The sequence below is a fragment of the Pituophis catenifer genome, unplaced genomic scaffold, assembly GCF_029215685.1.
Source record: "Pituophis catenifer annectens isolate HBS135680 unplaced genomic scaffold, rPitCat1.0.hap2 SCAF_9, whole genome shotgun sequence".
In the NCBI taxonomy this organism is placed as follows: Eukaryota; Metazoa; Chordata; class Lepidosauria; order Squamata; family Colubridae; genus Pituophis; species Pituophis catenifer.
Window position 1 is genome coordinate 6,441,947 of NW_027256889.1, and position 18,872 is coordinate 6,460,818.

The 18,872-nt window shown below is 44.4% G+C and overlaps 2 protein-coding genes across 2 annotated transcripts; both read left to right on the top strand.

Moving 5' to 3' along the window:
- Window positions 1-435: 435 nt before the first annotated feature.
- On the top strand, window positions 436-5,365 carry LOC139321096 (phospholipase A2 inhibitor and Ly6/PLAUR domain-containing protein-like). Its single transcript, XM_070949713.1, has 5 exons — window positions 436-490; window positions 1,935-2,039; window positions 2,664-2,822; window positions 3,726-3,866; window positions 5,151-5,365. Exons 1-5 carry the CDS (start codon window positions 436-438, stop codon window positions 5,363-5,365), a joined length of 675 nt encoding a protein of 224 aa, XP_070805814.1.
- A 4,140-nt stretch (window positions 5,366-9,505) lies between these two features.
- On the top strand, window positions 9,506-13,797 carry LOC139321100 (phospholipase A2 inhibitor and Ly6/PLAUR domain-containing protein-like). The gene is made up of 5 exons (XM_070949716.1): window positions 9,506-9,554; window positions 10,764-10,880; window positions 12,097-12,246; window positions 12,960-13,100; window positions 13,661-13,797. The coding sequence occupies exons 1-5, from the start codon at window positions 9,506-9,508 to the stop codon at window positions 13,795-13,797; spliced, it is 594 nt and encodes a 197-aa protein (XP_070805817.1).
- Window positions 13,798-18,872: the final 5,075 nt, after the last annotated feature.

Here is an 18,872-nt window from a genome sequence, read left to right on the forward strand (position 1 = left end):
CAAAGCGAAGTGAAACCATACGGTTTTGAAGATGAAAGTCCTGACTTTTTTTTTTTATTTTTATTTTTTTTAATTTGATTTATATGCCGCCCTTCTCCGGAGACTCAGGGCGGCTTACAAGGCGTTAAGCAATAGCCTTCATACTTTTGTATATTTTTATGCAAAGTCAGCTTATTGCCCCCACAAACTGGGTCCTCATTTCACCTACCCTTAGAAAGGATGGAAGGCTGAGTCAACCTTGAGCCTTGGAGAGATTCGAACCAGCAGAAATTGCAGGCAGCTGTGTTAATAACAGGGTGCATTAACCACTGTACCATCAAGGCTCATATGACTTGAAGCCAATGGGTGAAATATTTGTTTCTTCACGCAACAGAAAACATTCCCCATTGGAGCTGCTGTTGAGTCCAGCTTTGTTTGTTCTCCCCCCAAGAAACCATGAAGAGAGATTTGATCCTGTGCCTTATTTCTATTCTCCTCCCTTGGGTCCTCGGTGAGTCCTTTCAACCCTGAATTTTTGGGTTTGTGCTAGATGTGTGAATTCCTGGGCAGAGGGTTACAAATGGATTACAGGCAGGGGTGAAATCCAGCAGGTTCTGGCAGGTTCTGGAGAACCGGTAGTGGAAATTTTGAGTAATTCGGAGAACCAGTAAAAACCACCTCTGACTGGCCCCGCCCCCATCTATTGTCTGCCTCCCGAGTCCCAGCTGATCGGGAGGAAATGGGGATTTTGCAGTATCCTTCTCCTGGAGTGGGGAGGGAATGGGGATTTTGCAGTATCCTTCCCCTGCCACACCCACCAAGCCAATCCCACCAAGCTACCCCTATCAAGCCACACCCACATAACCGGTTGTAAAAAAAATTTGAATTCTACCACCTGATTACAGGCATCAAGTAAATGCAGTTCTAGCGTACACCCTTCATTTAGGGATCATTCGAAGTTGCAAAGGCACTGAAAAATGTGACTTAGACATCCAATCCTTGCACCTACGGCTGTCCCAGCCTCCCTGCAGTCACATGATCAAATCTGGGGTGCATGCATTTGTGAACGTTGCAGCATCCCAGGGTAAACTGATCCCCATTTGTGACCTTCCCAGATGATTTCCGACAAACGATCAATGGGGGGTCATTGGATTGACTGAATGACCAGGCGATTCGCTTAATAACTGCAGTAGTTTGGTTAAGAACCGTGGCTAAAAAAAAAGGGGTGGTGGGGACAGCCACAATTCACTTAATAACTGCTTTGCATAGCAGTGGAAATTCTGCTCTTAATTGTGGTCGTAAGTTGAGGATTGCCTCTGCTCAGTGGTGGGTTTCAATTTTTTTTGACTACCGGTTCTGTGGGCATGGCTTGGTGGGTGTGGCTTGGTGGGCATGGCATGGGAAGGAAACTGTCAAATCTCCATTCCCTCCCCCTTCCAAGGGAAGGTTACTGCAAAATCTCCATTTCCTCCCGATCAGCTGGGACTCAGGAGGCAGAAAATAGATGGGGGCGGGGCCTGTCAGAGGTGGATATTTACCGGTTCTCCAGAACTGGTCAGAAACTGTTGAAACCCACCTCTGTCTCTGCTGTTCTTTTGTTTCTTGCTGTAGAACCAGCACCTCATATATGTAGGCAAACACCAGGAGAGGAAGAAGGAAAGAAAAAATTAGCGGGGAAGTTATCAGAGCTGCCCTCTTGAATGGACATTTCCAATTTAACAGATTAACAGATTAAGAGGTTTGGAAGGGACCTTGTAGGTCATCTCGTCCAACCCCCGCCCCCCACCGCCTAAGCAGGAGACCCTACAGCATTTATGACAGATGGCAGTCCAGTCTCTTCTTGAAAGCTTCCAGTGGTCCAAAGATCAAGGCCTGTTTGGGTTTATAGCAGAGAAGCATCTCAATTTCCACCCCCCACCCCCAATAACATACATTTTCTCTCTCTCTCTCTCCAGGAGCAGTCAATGTAACCTGTGTTTCATGTCCTCTTGGAAGCACCAAATGTGGAGCTAATTGCACAGATCTTGCTTGTGTTACTTTGGCAGAAGTCAATACACTGGGTAAGAGTGCTGGGTCTCATCGGATGCCATGCATAGAGCCAGTTTGGTGCAGTGGTTAAGGTGCTGGCCTAAAAACCCATAAATTCTAGCCCTGTCTTAAATTGGCTGGAGGACTTTGGGCCAATCACCAGGAGACGGTGAGTTCTAGTCCCGCCTTAGGCATGAAAGCTGGTTGGGTGAGTTTGAGCCAATCACCAGCAGACGGTGAGTTCTAATCCTGATTTAGACATGAGAGTCCACTAGGACAGGGGTCTCCAACCTTGGCAATTTTAAGCCTGGTGGATTTCAGCTCCCAGAATTCCCCAGCCAGCTGGCTGGGGAATTCTGGGAGTTAAAGTCCACCAGGCTTAAAGTTGCCATGGTTGGAGACCCCTGCACTAGGAAACTTTGGGCCAATCGATCTCTTTTAGCTGAACTCACAGGGTGGTTGTGGGGAAAATAGGAGTAGGAAATAGTATGTCCACTGCCCTGAGTTACTTATAAAGTAATAAAGTTGGGATGAAACTCAAATAAATAAAGAATACTCAGTGGAATCTTTAGCTAAGAAGGGTTGAGGTGGTCTTTTACCAAATCCAATGGGATAGCTCTGTTCTTCTCTATCTGCTTTTCATTCATTCTTCCCAGGTGGAAGTGTCAGTCCCAGTGGATCATACAAAGGATGCATTGACCCAAAGTATTGTAGACCTCTGGCCTTCACCTTGACCACAGCTGCTGGACGTCACATCCAAAGCAATATGGCTTGTTGCTCAACAAATATGTGCAATGAAGGGTTAAGTCTAAGTGGTGGGTATTTCCTGGGCTTGGGAACTGTTCCTTTAAAAAAAGAATTATTTTGTTTAAAAGAGGAAACTATAATGTAAGAATTCTATTCTATTCTGGAGGGGTTCTGGGTGTATTCCAGCATACCTCTGGAACGCCTTGAGCAATTTCAACCAAACTTGGTACACAGATGACTTACTATCTGGAAAAAAATACTGTGGGGGTAAGACACCCCTAGCTCCCTAGGTGTGTGTGTGTGTGTGTGTGTGTGTGTGTGTGTGTTTCAGCATAATTTTGGAATGCCTGGGCTGCTGAAATGAAATCACAGTACTTTTGACGGTGACAGTGTGCATTTTGGATTCAAGTTCTGTTAAGATACAGCCTGTTGTGCCTTAAAATGGCTTCTACTGTACAGCACAATGGAGTTGCCATGGTAATGGCTTCATAGTACTCCATAAGGGGGCTCCCTTTGGTAAGGCAGATTGGGATAAATAAATACCCGGGCAACGCTGGGTTATCAGCTAGTCCTATTTAAAAGTGTAAGGGAAAAATATATTTTTGAAGCCAATAGTTGACTTAGTGGTACAGGATGCTTATCCCTCACGGTATCTAAGGCAATGGGGGAATCCAAATTTTTTTACTACCAGTTCTGTGGGCGTGACTTGATGGGTGTGGTGTGGTGTGGCTTGGTGGGCGTGGCTTGGTGGGCTTGGCAGGGGAAGGATACTGCAAAATCTCCATTCCCACCCCACTCTGGGGCCAGCCAGAGGTGGTATTTGCCGGTTCTCCGAACTACTCAAAATTTCCGCTACCAGTTCTCCAGAACCTGTCAGAACCTGCTGGATTTCACTCTTGCTGTACCCCCAACAGATCCCTTGATATTCTTTGTCACTTGGATGCTAAGATGAAATCTATCTTGCTTTACAGTTCCCCCAGTTGGTACTTTGGGAAACGGGGTGTCTTGCCCAGCCTGTGAAAGCTACAATCAGAAGGAGTGTGAAATCAAAAGTCACATTGCCTGCAACGGAACTCAGGAGAAATGCATTACTCTCGCAGGAGAATCTATTGGTATTTCTTCAATTATTTCATCACCCATCCACCCCTTCCCCCAATACACTGGCTAGAATCACACCATGATCCTTAAAGCATGGCTGGCTCAGGAATTCTGGGAGTTAAGGTCCACCATGCAATCCTACAATGCATTTTCTGACAGTGACAACAATCAATCAATGGAACAGTTTGCCTACGGAGGTTGTGGGAGCTTCATCCCTGGAGGCTTTCAAGAAGAGACTGGACTGCCATTTGTCAAAAATGGTGTAGGGTCACCTGCTTGGGTGGGGGGTTGGACTAGATGACCTATAAAGTCCCTTCCAATTTTGTTAATCTGTAAAAGGGCCATAGTTTCCCACCCTCGTTGTAGGGTAAAATGAAAGAACCTACTTAGGAAGTTCAGTGTTGTTTGATTTGCACATGCAAGACAATACTCCGGAGTTGAACTTGCATGCGTGAACCAGCTCCGATTCCACAATTCCCCATGCAAAAGTGATTCTGGATCGCGACGCCTTGCGCACGGTCACTCACGCCCTTGTCACCTCCCGACTACTGGACTATTGCAATGCTCTCTACATGGGGCTCCCCTTGAAAAGCACCCGGAGGCTCCAACTGGTCCAGAATGCGGCCGCGCAGGTGGTTATGGGCGCAACTCGTTGTGCCCACGTGACACCCCTCCTGCGCGAGCTGCACTGGCTCCCAGTGGTCTTCCGGGTGCGATTCAAGGTGTTGTTTACCACCTTTAAAGCGCTCCATGGCATTGGACCAGGGTACCTTCGAGACCGTCTTCTGCCACCAGTAGCCTCCCACCGGCCAGTCCGCTCCCATAGAGAGGGTCTTCTCAGGGTGCCATCGGACAAATTATGTCGGCTGGCGACACCCAGGGGGAAGGCCTTCTCTGTGGGAGTCCCTGCCCTGTGGAATGAACTGCCCCCAGAAATGCGTAAGATCTCCGACCTCCATGTATTTCGCTGTGCCCTCAAAACCTTGTTGTTCCGCCAGGCCGGGCTATCAATGTAAAGATTTTAATTGGTTTTAAATGTGGGATTTTAAATTTGGGGGTTTTATAATTGAGCCAATTATTTAATAATTTTAGTTATTTTTAAATTTTGTCTGTCTTTGTGCTTTTAATCAGGCTGTACACCGCCCTGAGTCCTTCGGGAGAAGGGCGGTATAGAAATAAAATAATAATAATAATAATAATAATAATAATAATAATAATAATAATAATAATAATAATAATAATAATAATAATATTCCCATGTTTGCACAAATTAGCTCTGCTTATTTTTCTCGTTGCAGAAAAATCTACAAATCAATCCTTTGCCATCAAGGGCTGTGCAACCCCGAATGCTTGCAGCTTGCTACAGAATGACCTGGTGCCATTTGGGGGGAAGATATATAAGCTGAGTGTGAAAGCAGTTTGCACTGACAGGGGTGTGTGGGGTGTGATTTCTTCCTCAGCCGTCATTTTTTCATCCCTTGCTGGAGTCCTCTTCGTCCAGAACCTCTCGTGATGTCATCTGGTTCCTCCTCTGTGCTTGATAAAAAGGCCAACGTCCAGAATTGCAAATAAAATTTTCAGGTTTTTTTCATCCATGAGGTCTACTAGTCTTTCAAACAAAGTGGGAGAAGGAATGAAGGCATTTATTTAAACAATAATACTTGGTCTCTATAATTCTCCAGTCACCACATTCTCTCTTTTATTCTCTTTTTCTTACAAATACATTTCCTAATTTCCCCTATCCTTCGTTGGATTAGTAGTGTCCTCTTGATTATTCTATAAAACAATATTCTACAAAAATTTGGGGAAAATACACAGGATTTCTGACATGGATCTCAAATCATCTTAATACAATTATTCTCCAGTCTTCAAGGACTACCAGTAAATGATTGAAGAATAATCAATCACTTAGCAACATAAAGGTTATGAGGAATCTACCTTGGATAAAACCTTTAGAAATATTTTCTAGGTGAGATTGGTAGCATAGAAATCAAATAAGGAAATAAGTATTTTTAAATTGAGGTCTCCTCTTCAAAACTTACTGGATGGGTTTCCCTAACATGCCACGCTAGATATGGGGTGGGATTAATATGTTATACAACCACCAAAACCTAATTTGATCAGGGGAAACTTTTAATCCTGGGATAATTTCAGCCAGTTGTGTCATATGAGCACTAAACCATAGTCCAGAATGGAGCAATTTCCAATGTTACACAGTAATTTTCCAAGAAGGAAGAAACTTAGAAAATCATGTGGAACATAGTTTGAGGAGGCTACTAAGATCCTTACTATCTCCTCTTACAATAATACTTTCAGAGAAGACAGAATTAAATTGGATGGAAAGAATAGAATAGAATAGAATAGAATAGAATAGAATAGAATAGAATAGAATAGAATGGAATGGAATGGAATGGAATGGAATGGAGTGGAGTGGAGTGGAGTGGAGTGGAGTGGAGTGGAGTGGAGTGGAGTGGAGTGGAGTAGAATGGAATGGAATAGAATAGAATAGGATAGGATAGGATAGGATAGAATAGAATAGAATAGAATAGAATAGAATAGAATAGAATAGAATAGAATAGAATAGAATAGAATAGAATAGAATTCTTTATTGGCCAAGTGTGATTGGACACACAAGGAAGTTGGCATAACTTTGGAGACAAACAATGAACAAATAATATAATCATAAGATACCGATAGGAGAAGATAGTAGAAAAGATTAGAAGGATAATAGTAATACAGGTATACTACATTGGTAAATATCCTTAGACATAAGACAGTACTGTAGGTATTCAACAGAGTAATGAATTAGGTATTCAACAGAGTAATGATATGAGGGGGAAAAAACTGTCTTTGTGTCTAGTTGTTTTGGCATGCAATGCCCTATAGAAGCATTCTGAGGGGAGGGGTTGAAACAGTTTATGTCCAATATGTGAACTATTAGTCTAAACTAAGATAAATTCTCAGTCATCCCGTAATCAAAAAGCAATCATTGCACTTTCTGGAAATTACCTAATGACGAAATATGCCAGGAATACACGAGAGTTCCTGAATCAAAAACTACATTTGAGGAAGGATCTGTGACACCCGTCATTTCCTCTTCGGGCCTGAGATTCATCCGTTGATAATGCTCAAATCTGCTCACTTCTCAGTTTTTGAGCATTTTGACTTTGACCTCATATAAAGCCTCCCAAGATAGGTGGATTTCTAAAGGATTTAATGGTGGGCTTTCATCCACATCTTCCCCCTTTCAAAGGGCAAATGTTATCTCATAACTCCTCCCAAATGACAGCTTACCTACACAAATCACTACAGTTAGTTCCTTATTGGCATGGGTGCACCAGAGTCAAGTTGGTTATGGAACGAGATGGGATGGGTGTTTTGGGTGGCAGGAAGGAAACCTGAGGCTCTGGAACCAATCAGCTGCTCATACTGTCAAGTTGTCTAGGTTTAAGGCTGGGGATCTGGAGTCAAAGATGAGTGATGCAGGAATCCCAAGTTGGTGTCAGATGGGTACAACTTGATTCTGGAACTTGCTTTATGACCACAGAAATAACAGTCAACGAAGAGTGGACACAGAACTCTGACCTACCCTGTGGTTGGTGGAACAAGCCACTGCTGTCATAATTGTGTTAGCCAATAATATTTCCCCCCACTTCTAATAGAGTGTGTTATTTACCTTAACCTAAGAAAGACAGTGATAAGAAGAATTAAGAGAAATATCTTTCAGCACCGAAATGTAAACGAGCTCCTAGAGAACATTTAACTGGTGGCATGCAATGGGTATATAACTTTGGATCAGTAATGGCTTGCATGGTTCCATATCTGATGCCCAAATTATTGAAAGAAGTTCATGTAACCGACATCCTTAACCAGAGTATGCTGGTTTAGGAGTAAATCCCAAAGAATTCAATTGGTCTGACTTTCAGGTAAGCAGGGTTAAATCCTAAACATTGTGAATAGTGGTTGTGTCACTCACCTCCTAATAATAGGGGACATAAGTAAAGTTTCTCCTTGCACATATGTGTTAGTTGTTCCCGAATCTAGGGAATGGTGCTTATCTCTGTTTCAAAGCCGAAGAGCCAGTGCTGCCCGAAGACGTCTCCGTGGTCATGTGGCCGGCATGACTAAACGCCAAAGGTGCACGGAACACTGTTCCCTTCCCACCAAAGGTGGTCCCTATTTTTCTACTTGCATTTTTTACGTGCTTTCGAACTGCTAGGTTGGCAGAAGCTGGGACAAGGAACAGGAGCTCACCCCGTTACGCGGCACTAGGGATTCGAACTGCTGAACTGCTGACCTTTTGATTGAAATACTCAGCATCTTAGCCACTGAGTCACCGTGTCTCTAATAGGGGACATACCTGGTTGATAAGACTATGGGAAAGACGTATCTTAAATCTGTAGGCTAGGGGTGTCAAACTCAAGGCGTGCAGGCTGGATCCAGTCCATGCGGTGCTTAGCTCTCGCCTGTGGGGCCGCCCTGGAAACAGCAAAGGACCAGCCCACAGTGCTTCTGCCAGCAAAAACGGAGTTTGGGAGGGCCCTGCTTGGGCCCCGTTTTTGCTGGCAGAGGGCTAGCAAAACAAACTGAAAGCAAACCAAACCAAAAGGAGAAATGTTTCCCCTTTTGCATTTGAGCATCCAAGAAGGGACAGGAAAGGAGAAAGGGAAAGAGGAAAGACAAAGAAAAAGATGGGAAGATGGGAAGAGAGCAAGGAAGGAAAAAGAAGGAAGGAGGGGAAAGAAGAAGAAAGGAGAAGGAAGAGGGAAGGAAAAAGAAGAAAAGGAAGGAAGGAAGGAAGGAAGGAAGGAAGGAAGGAAGGAAGGAAGGAAGGAAGGAAGGAAGGAAGAGAAGTCCCACCTTAGCACTTGGCCACCAGCAGACGGCAAGGCTCCTCTGGAGCAGGGGTTTCCAACTTTGACAACTTTAAGACTTGTGGACTTCAACTTCCAGAACTCTGGGACTTGAAGTCCACAAATCTTAAAATTGCCAAGGTTGGAGACCCCTGCTCTGGAGGACAAGGGTTTGGTGCTCTCCCTGGTCTCGCCTTCCTCTGTTGGAGACAACGGATCCCCCCCACAGGTGCCCCCGACACCAGTGATATTGAGTTGGCCTTGCCCACCCCGGCCATGCCCTCCCAGCTCCCCTGAGGTCAAACTCAACCCTGATGCGGTCTTCAATGAAATCGAGTTTGACGCTCCCGTTGTAGGCCATGTAGGGCTTGACGGTGGCAACCAAAACCTTGAGTTTCACTGGAAACAAGCTTGCAATCTACACAGCTTCCCCAGCAGCAGTGCGACATGGCCACAACCTCACAACTGCCCCACGAGATATGGGCAACTGCATTTTACACCCACTGAAGTTTCCAAATGATCTCCAAGCGCTCTTCTACGCAAAGCAAAGTTTTAGCGGTCCATGCAAGAGACAACAAGTGCACGAGTGAATCTTCTTTAGAATATCCTTCAGTATGATAATGGTCCGCAAGTTCAGGTTGAGTTTTAGCAAGTGATGGATTTTACAAGTGGGGCTTTGAATCTGCCTTTTCCCTTGATATCCTTTCCAACCCAGGAAGTTTCCTCTGCTAGAAGATTCCAGATGTTGATGCAGTTGCCACCTCAACTCCAGCCTTCCATTCTCTCCGGTTCTGAAGAGAATGGATATATTGCTGATTTACTACCTCTTTGATTTTCTGCTGGCTATTGGTAAGTTACCAGGGATTGATTCATAGTACAGACATAGTACATAGTACAGACATAGTACATAGTACAGACGTACATAGTACAGACGTACATAGTACTCCAGACGTGGAGCACGTCTTAAGCAGTATCTCTTTCTCTTAAGTTATATCAGTGGTGGATTTCAAATTTTTTTTACTACTGGTTCTGTGGGTGTGGCTTGGTGGGCGTAGCATGGCTTGGTGGGCATGGCAGAGGAAGGGTACTGTAAAAACTCCATTCCCACCGCACTCCAAGGGAAGTATACTGTAAAATCTCCATTCCCTCACCAATCCAGGGGAAGGTTACTGCAAAATTTCCATTTCATCCCAATCAGCTGGGACTTGGGAGGCAGAGAATAGATGGGGGCGGGGCCAGTCAGAATTTTTACTACCAGTTCTCCGAGCTACTCAAAATTTCCACTACCAGTTCTCCAGAACTGGTCAGAACCTGCTGAAACCCATCTGAGTTATATGTTATGAAGACATATCTCTAGTTACCACAAGAGAGAAAGACTGTGTGGTAGAGAAGCGGGATGACGTTTTTAAACACTGTTTAGGGGCATCATGTGCTTATTTTATATCACAGCATACTGTTTTGTCATCTAGATCAGGGGTCTCCAACCTTGGCAACTTTAAGCCTGGAGGACTTCAACTTCCAGAATTCCCCAGCCACTTGGCTGAGGAATTCTGGGAGTTGAATTTCCTCCAGGCTTAAAGTTGCCAAGGTTGGAGACCCCTGATCTAATTCTTTGGTGTCTAGTTTGATGAGTTGTGGGTCTCCAATATCTTCAGCATTTTCCCTCACTTTGCCACCTTGGGTTCTTACAATTGGAAGCATTGAGGGCTGTGTACAAATCAGAATCTTTATCGTTAACCCTACAGACGCTGTCCTATAAAAACCTAACACCAGAAGGCCCTCAAAGTTACAAGACAGGGTATCTCTTCTCCTTCTTCTCCAACACATTTCTGGATTGTTTTAGGGTGAGGTAGAATGTTCACTTTCAAGAATATATTTCCCCCCCCAATTCTATTCCATGAGAAGAGCAAAGGGAGGAAGCTTTCTTTTCGCTTTTTGCTCCTGATGAAACTGCCATTTCATGTGATTTATGATAAAGAAGCTGTCAGGTGACATTTCTGCTGTCCAGCAAGAACAAGGAGGACAGTTGCCCATTGCTTTAATGATCTTCTCTTCCAGGGCTTGGCTTACAGTGTGAACGATGCAGCAGCAAAACCAGTTCCTGTACTGGAGCCCCATATAATTGTCCAAAATCTGAAAAGGCCTGCCTGATCCTTACCATAGAGAACATTATTGGTGGGTGTCTTTGCCTTTTGAAGGGTTGGAGGGGATTGGAATTCTTCCAGTCTAGCACCAGGGTTGCCAGGTTATTAAAAGGTTATGTTGGAGAAGAGAGGTGTCAGGTTTTCAGGCCATCTTCAAATAAATTGTGTCTCAAACAAAGTCTTTTTTGAAACAAACTTCCATTTTATTTAGCAACTTTTACACTGACTCCATGCAGCCAGCACTGAGGTGCTGACCCAAAATCCCTCCTCTTCCTTCCCCCACTCCTCTGCATTCATTGGCCATCTTCCCAATCATTCACCCCTAATCTACTGCTCCAACTCAAAGAATTTCCCCCCTCCCATCCATCTCCTAGGGGACATTTATCTCCAGCTAAAATAAGTAGGTGAAAGGCAACCGTCCCGTTGCAGACACTTGCGTTCTCCTTCTCATGTCAGCACTAGGATAAATGCATCTTGACGTGCTGACAAGAGGTGTATCTCTCTCTCTCTTTCTCTCATCTCTCTCTATATATCTATCCTCTTTATCTTTATCTTTATCTTTATCTTTATCTCTATCTCTATCATCTCTATCTCTATCTTATCATCTCTATCTCTATCTCTATCTTATCATCTCTATCTCTATCTCTATCTCTATCTCTATCTCTATCTCTATCTCTATCTCTATCTCTATCTCTATCTCTATCTCTCTCTCTCTCTCTCTCTCTCTCTCTCTCTCTCTATCTATCTATCTCTATCATCTTTATCTCTCTATCACTATCATCTCTATCTCTATCATCTCTATCTATTTCTATCATCTTTATCTCTACCCTCTCTTTCTCTCTCTCTCATCTCTCTCTCTATTTCTAGTTCGAGTCCTAGCACTGCATGGAAAGGGTGAGCTCCTGTCAGTCGTCTCGGCTCCTGTCCACCCAACAATTCGAAGGCAACTGAGAACCATTGGACAGCCCTGGCCTCATCTCTGCCTCTGATGCAGAGCACTCATCAGAGACTCCAGGACTGGCCCATGTTCCTCCCCAACCTCCTCACTGTCTGAGTCTTCTGCCAGCTCCACTGGCTGCTGGGGGGGGGGGCACAACACACATTCCTGTTTATATGGGTTGCCATCTTGACTTTTTTGATCCCTCCCCTATGGATTCCTCAGGGCCCTGATCTCCAAACATCTTCCTTCAGACATTACCTTCTCTAGCTCTGATGCTTGCCTTGTTGTTTTCCTCTTGCAACCCCAGAGAACAATCAATGGTTCTCCACCTTCAAAGGCTGCGTGCCAACCAAGAACTGTCCCACTCTTTCCACGAGTTTCACGTTTCCTTCAAAGCATGAGCGAAGGACGGCCAAGTGCTGCTACCGTGATTTCTGCAACAAAGGAGTTGTGAAATGTAAGCAAGCATCTCGTTTTCAAAACTTCTGAATTCTTATTGATGGATGTTACTCCTTTTACAAGATCTCTTGATTATATGAAATTTCAGGTTATTCAGCATTTATTTTTTTTACAAAAGTGGAAACCTGGGATGTGTAGGATTGTGTAATGGTAGCTGAAAACATTTTTGATTCCTGATATTGAGTCAATTCATTTAATAATAATAATAATAATAACTTTATTGTCATTGTACGTGTATACACAGTATACCCATACAACGAAATTCACTTACCACCCAAAGACCAGGTCCAATACACATAACAATCCCCAAACACACTCCCACCCACCACAATTCCCCACCCCTAAACCACCCAAACATCCACACATATGATGTGTGGACTTCACCAGTGTGCTGGCTGAGGAATTCTGGGAGTTGAAGTCCATATATCTTAAAGTTGTTAAGGCTGGGAATCACACTGGCTTAGTGTGATGAGCAAGAACCAAGAGGCAACTGGGTTTTTAGTTTCCCATGGCTGTTATGCACTTGCATGTATCTGATTGTGGATCTGAATATGGCGAGATCTGGGAGGTGCAGATTAGTGGAAGTCTGATTTAATTCAGGGCTTCATGGTACAGCCCACTCGGATCCAATAATAACCCTCCTTAAAGTTGTTGACATAACCATCTGAGAGTTAAATGGCACTTACCAACCTATGTGATGGCTTCTCCCAGTGGAAGATGCAAAGAAAACACGAAATGGACTGAAATGCCCAGGATGCTTTTCAATGAATCTGGAATGTCAAGCCACAGAGATGTTAAACTGCCATGACCAGGAGCACAAGTGTGTTTACATGAGTGTGACTGTGCAAAACGGTAAGTCCTTCAAGATGCGAAGAAGTAGAAACAGGAGCCATTGGGTTCACATCTTCCACGAGCCCAAATATCTTGGGAACAGGTCCTTTGTAATATTTTTGTACCTTGAAAGGGAAAATATCCATACATTTATATTACAAGCCATGACCACAGAACCGGTAGTAAAAAAATTTCACCACTGCCCCCCCAGGCCTTGAGTTTGACACCCCTGTTCTACTGGCTTTCCTAGCTAGAGTAATTGATCCCTAGCTGACAAGGTGTATGCCTCTTATTTCACTGATCAAGAAACCTGAGGTTCTGAATTTAGGGAAAAGCAATACTCCACATGATGGGGACAAATCGCCAAGATAGGCTGCTAGAAAACATTTCCCCACATTTGGAAGCCGGGTATAATAACTACAAGGTGTAGAAAAGAATCCCGTGGGCGGTGGGGTGGGGGTGGGAAACTTGCCGAGATTTTATCAGGAATTACCTGCAGATGTTCAAGGCACAGTTCTCTCTCCTTAACCGTAGAGAGCTCAGATACTTCAGAGGTGACATTTCCCTCTTAATTCCTGCAGATAATCAGATCTACGTCTATGCTAAACGTGGCTGTGGAACCAAGCAAGCTTGCAGGAATAAGGAACACACATTTGGTATCCCCGGATTGTATGCCGAAATTTGGAAGAATATTACATGTTCTCATGCTGCCAAGTGATTGATTTAACGAGCGAAGGGGCTAGTCCCTTACATCTTCAGAAGCCGGGCAAGGAGAGAGCCAGCGTGTACAAGAGTTCTAATTATCTTGAACAATGAGCTCATTTTTCTTTTATGGCGGAATAAAATCTTGTTGTGCTTCTTTACGATGATGTTGCTGAATTATTCAAATGCTTCCTCCAGATGGTTTATATGCTGCCCTTTGGAACTCATCTCTGGTTACTTTTTTTGCAAACTGGAAAACACTTTTAGGGCGAAACGCTGCAAACTCCTGCAGGTTTTTTTTTTTTTTTTAAATAATTTTTATTAAACGGTTTGTCTTTAAAAACAACACAAAAAGCAATCACACATATATAAAAACAAAACCCGTCAAGACATAACGTATTGAACATTACATAACCTTAATGGTAATTTTACAGCATTTCGTATCGACTTAGGTATTTTGCTTTTGTAGTTCTCTATTATATTATTTCTATTTACTACTCAATAGTAGAAGAATCGTATTACTCCAACACCTCTCTCTCTCTCTCTCTCTCTCTCTCTCTCCCTCTCCCTCTCTCCCTCCCTCTCCCTCCCTCCCCCCTCTCCCTCCTCCCCCCCCCCTCTCTCTCTCTCTCTCAGTGGTGAGTTGCTCCTGGTTCGCACCGGTTCATAAGAACCGGTAGTAAAAATTTCTAGTAGTTCAGAGAACCGGTAATAACATTGGCTGGCCACGCCCCCGAACCGGTTCCCAGCCCGGTCGCTGCTTGCTTACCCCGCCCACCTCATCAGAGGCTTTTTTTTTTTACTTTTAAAAGCATTTTTTTCTACAACCTCTTTGGCCGAAAAAATGCTTTTAAAAGTAAAAAAAAAGCCTCTGATGATCATGCGGCTCAGCTCGGATTGTCAGTGGCTTTTAAAAGCATTTTTTCTACAACCTCTTCAGCCGAAGAGGCTGTAGGGAAAAAAATGCCTTTAAAAGCCTCTGGCGATCCCAGCTGAGTTGCCTGATCGTCAGAGTCTTTTAAAAGCATTTTTTTTTTTTGCAACCTCTTCGGCTTTTCCACTGATTAATTGTTCTAACTGTCAGGAAATTTCTCCTTACTTCTAGGTTGCTTCTCTCCTTGATTAGTTTCCACCTGTTGCTTCTTGTCCTGCCCTCAGGTGGTTTGGAGAATAGCTTGACTCCCTCTTCTTTGTGGCAGCCTCTGAGATATTGGCAGACTGCTATCATCAGTGGTGGGTTGCCCCCCAGTTTGCACCGGTTCTATAGAATCGGTAGTAAAACCGGCGGGAGGCTCCGCCCACCGACCCCGATGTCATCAAAACACTTCTGCTCATGCGCAGAAGCTTCTGTGCTTGTGCAGAAGAGTGTGTGTGCGTGCGTGTGGCCCTGCTGTGAACCGGTAGTAAAGGTAAGTAGAACCCACCCTTGGCTATCATGTCTCCCCTAGTCCTTCCTTTCATTAAACTAGACATACCCAGTTCCAGCAACCGTTCTTTATATGTTTTAATCTCCAGTCCCCTAATCCTCTTTGTTGCTCTTCTCTGCACTCTTTCTAGAGTCTCCACATCTTTTTTACATCGTGGTGATCAAAACTGGATGCAATACTCCAAGTGTGCTCTTACCAAGGCATTATAAAGTGGTACTAACACTTCACGTGATCTTGATTGTATGTACTGTCTTCATATTTGGGGAAGTAATGATAGCTTAGATCAGGGGTATCAAACTCGATTTCATTGAGGGCTGCATCAGGGTTTTGTTTGACCTTGGGGGGAGGGCAGTGTAGGCATGGCCAGTGTGGGCATGACCAGCTCAACATCACTTGTGTTGGGGGGGTTCCTGTGGTGGCCCGAGTGCTCTGCCAGTGAAAACGGGCTCCCGAGCTCCGTTTTCAGCTGTGATGGCCTCCTGCAACCCTCTGCCAGTGAAAATGGAGCTTGGGAGGGCTGCCCTCCCAAGCTCTGTTTTCGCTGGCAGAGGCACCGCAGGTTGGTCCTTCAGTTTCCAGGGTGGCCTCACGGGCCAGATTTAAGCACCCTGCGGGTTGGATCCGGCCCACGGGCCTTGAGTTTGATACCCCTGGCTTAGATGGCACCCCCCCCCCTGCCCAAAGCTGATGATCCCCTGTTTCTCTTCCCAAGGCAGTGAGTCCTATGAGGCTCTTGGAGAAGCAAGAAGACCTCTGCCCAGACCCACAAGTGGGGGAAGCCTCGTTGGCATTTTTCCTCTGCCCATTGTTCCGAGACATTGCAGTCTTAACTCTCTGCATGTCGTTCTGGTCACTAAACTCAGAACAAGAGTTCCCCTCTGTGATTGATCCTTTCTACAACTTGGGAGGCCAGGAACTGTGCTGGTCTCCCATCCTCATTGTCTTCTTGTCCCTCCTACTCTCTCCTGCCAAGAAGCTATAAGCCCTCATCAGGTGTCAAAGCCTAAGTCACCCCTCGTCCAGGAGCCAGCTCAGCTCTGGGTTTTTCTCATGATCTTCTGTGTTCAAAGACCATGCAGGGGTCCACAATTATCTTCTTCTTCTTCTTCTTCTTCATCCTGATCTCTGCAGGTAAGTCCTTTGGGTTTTGATTAAGAATGCCACCAAATGAGAACCCAAGTTCTCAAAGCAGAGCATTTAATACAGGGGTGCTATTCACTTATTTTCCCTACCGGTTCGCAAATGTGAGCGCACATGCGTCCACGCATGCACCCAGCCTTCCGTGCATGCACTTTATTGGTGCGCGTGCCTTCCGTGCATCAGTGGTGGGTTGCCCCTGGTTTGGACCAGTTCTATAGAACCGGTAGTAAAACCAGAGGGAGGCTCCTCCCACCAAACCCTGACATCATCAGAATGCTTCTGCGCATGCGCACACGGCTCCATTGTGAACCGGTAGTAAAGGTAAGTAGAACCCACCCCTGCCATGCATGCACCCGGCCTCAAAACATGCCTAAATAAATCCCACAATTTCCGCTACCGGTTTGGGTGAACTGGTCTGAACCGGATGAATCCCACCTCTGATTTAATACCAAAGATTTAACTTAATTCAGGTTGTAGCTCTTGGCATCCAGGCTGTCATTTTTTTTTTTAATGCAGCACAAACTTGGTGCAGTTTTGGGAGAGTGGAATTCAAGTACAGGTAGCCCTCGCCTTACAACAGTTCCCTTAGTGACCATTCGAAGTTACGACATCGCTGAAAAAAGCGACTTAAGGCCATGGTTCACACTTAACGACCGTTGTAGCATTCCCCCTGGTCATGGGATGTACAAATTCAAATTCAAACCTTTATTTATTTATTTTTTATTGAAAAAGTTTTTCAAATACAGATTTTTCCCCCTTTTTTCTCCCCCCTCCTCCCTAACCCCCCTCACCACCCCTCCCCCTGTGACTTCTTCAAAGTAAAATCCAAATTCATAACAGATTATATAATACTTTACCATTCCCTTACTCCATCCCCCAAATACTGACCCTTTCTTTCTAATATTATTATATCCCTTTTACTATACGTTTCAAAATAACATTCTACTGTAACATTGTGTAATGACTTCTGATTTAACATAATAATATTATTATAACTCCCAATTTAGCAATAATCTGCCCTTTTTCTCCTCCCCCATACATATATCTCTTAAATCAAACCTTTTATGTATATTAATATAACATCTCAAAACAACCTTCCACTTTAAAACTATATAACAAATTCAAACCTTTATTGTCAGAGTTACAACATGTGTACAATGAGATTGGCGGAGCCTCCCTTCGTGCAACCCCCCCCAACCCAATACAACTCATAGTGAAAGACAGTAAAAGAAGAAAAAAATCCCTGATCTAGTGAATCCTACTAACAAACACACAATCCTAGTGCATCATGTTAACTTATTGCACATCGCTCTGCAAGTCAATCATACTATGTTGTTGGAAAGTTATTTTCCATTCAGAAGCCTGACAGCCCACGGATAAAAACTGTTCTTCAGCCTACTTGTGCGGCTGTCTATGCTTCTATATCTCCTTCCCGATGGCAGGAGTGTGAGTCGTCCCTTGGGATGCTTGACAACTGACTCACATTTATGACAGTTGCGGTGTCCCAGAGTACACGTGATTGCTTTTTTGCGATCTTCTGACAAGCAATGAGGAAACCACTTAACCATCGTGTGACTAATTTAACAGCTGCAGTGATTCACTTAACAATCAAGGCAAGAAAAATCATAAAATGGGGCAAAACTCACGGGACGCATGTCTCCTTCAACAACATAAATTTTGGGCTCCGTTGCGGTCGTACATTGAGGACGACCTGTCAAGTTATGGGATCATGAAATGGGGTGCTTAACTTTTCTATTTCCCTGGAGTTTTAATCGTGATTGTTAGCTTCCCCGCCAGTATAGTTGTTTTCTTACTGCTGTGTCTTGTCCCTAGAAAAACACTGCCTAATTGATATATTAAGAGAGATGAGTTGATCTATCTCCCCTGGAATGTAATATTATATTGAATACTCAGATATGAAGGCACCAGCTGTACCTATCCCTTGTGTGTTATTTGTAATGTTCTTTGTGTTGTACGTTGTTTATATGGTGTATTGTTATTTTTTTGTTTGTTTTTTAAAGGAAAATGTAAATAAAGGCTATTTTTAAAAGAAAAAAAAAGAAAGAAAAACCACTGCCCATAAAAAATAGGCCACCATTCTTGACCTTTTTGGACCATACTCTGGGGTTGTTCCTGACCCCAATGGTGGATAAACTCCAAATTGGTTGCAACAAGGGATGGGCTGCTGTGGGTTCGCAGGGGTTCGGGAGAACCTCTAGCTAAGATTCTGTGCAGTTCGGAGAACCCCCAAATCCCATTCCTGGCTGGCCCCTCCCACCCCAGTCTACCCCTCACAGGAGTCCCCACGTGGCCCATTTTGGATGCAGGTAAGTACAGGGCAGGGAGAGCAAAAAATGGGCCTACTGGAAGTTCGGGAAGGCCCTGTTTCCAACCTCCAGAGGGCCTCCGGAGCCTGGGGAAGGCCGTTTTCGCTCTCCTGAAGGGTTGAGAAAAGCCTCCGGAGTATGGGGAGGACAAAAACGCCCCCGCCATGGTGCAGGAGGCCGATTAGGCCACGCCCACC

Bases quoted from the DNA above. Each gene is read 5' to 3' on its own strand.
- LOC139321096 (XM_070949713.1), top strand. From the start codon at position 436: ATGAAGAGAGATTTGATCCTGTGCCTTATTTCTATTCTCCTCCCTTGG. The intron at 491-1,934 runs GTGAGTCCTTTC...CTCTCTCTCCAG, and splicing joins TCTCCTCCCTTGGGTCCTCG to GAGCAGTCAATGTAACCTGT. The intron at 3,867-5,150 runs GTATTTCTTCAA...TTCTCGTTGCAG, and splicing joins TCTCGCAGGAGAATCTATTG to AAAAATCTACAAATCAATCC.
- LOC139321100 (XM_070949716.1), top strand. From the start codon at position 9,506: ATGGATATATTGCTGATTTACTACCTCTTTGATTTTCTGCTGGCTATT. The intron at 9,555-10,763 runs GTAAGTTACCAG...CTTCTCTTCCAG, and splicing joins TGATTTTCTGCTGGCTATTG to GGCTTGGCTTACAGTGTGAA. The intron at 12,247-12,959 runs GTAAGCAAGCAT...GGCTTCTCCCAG, and splicing joins CAACAAAGGAGTTGTGAAAT to TGGAAGATGCAAAGAAAACA.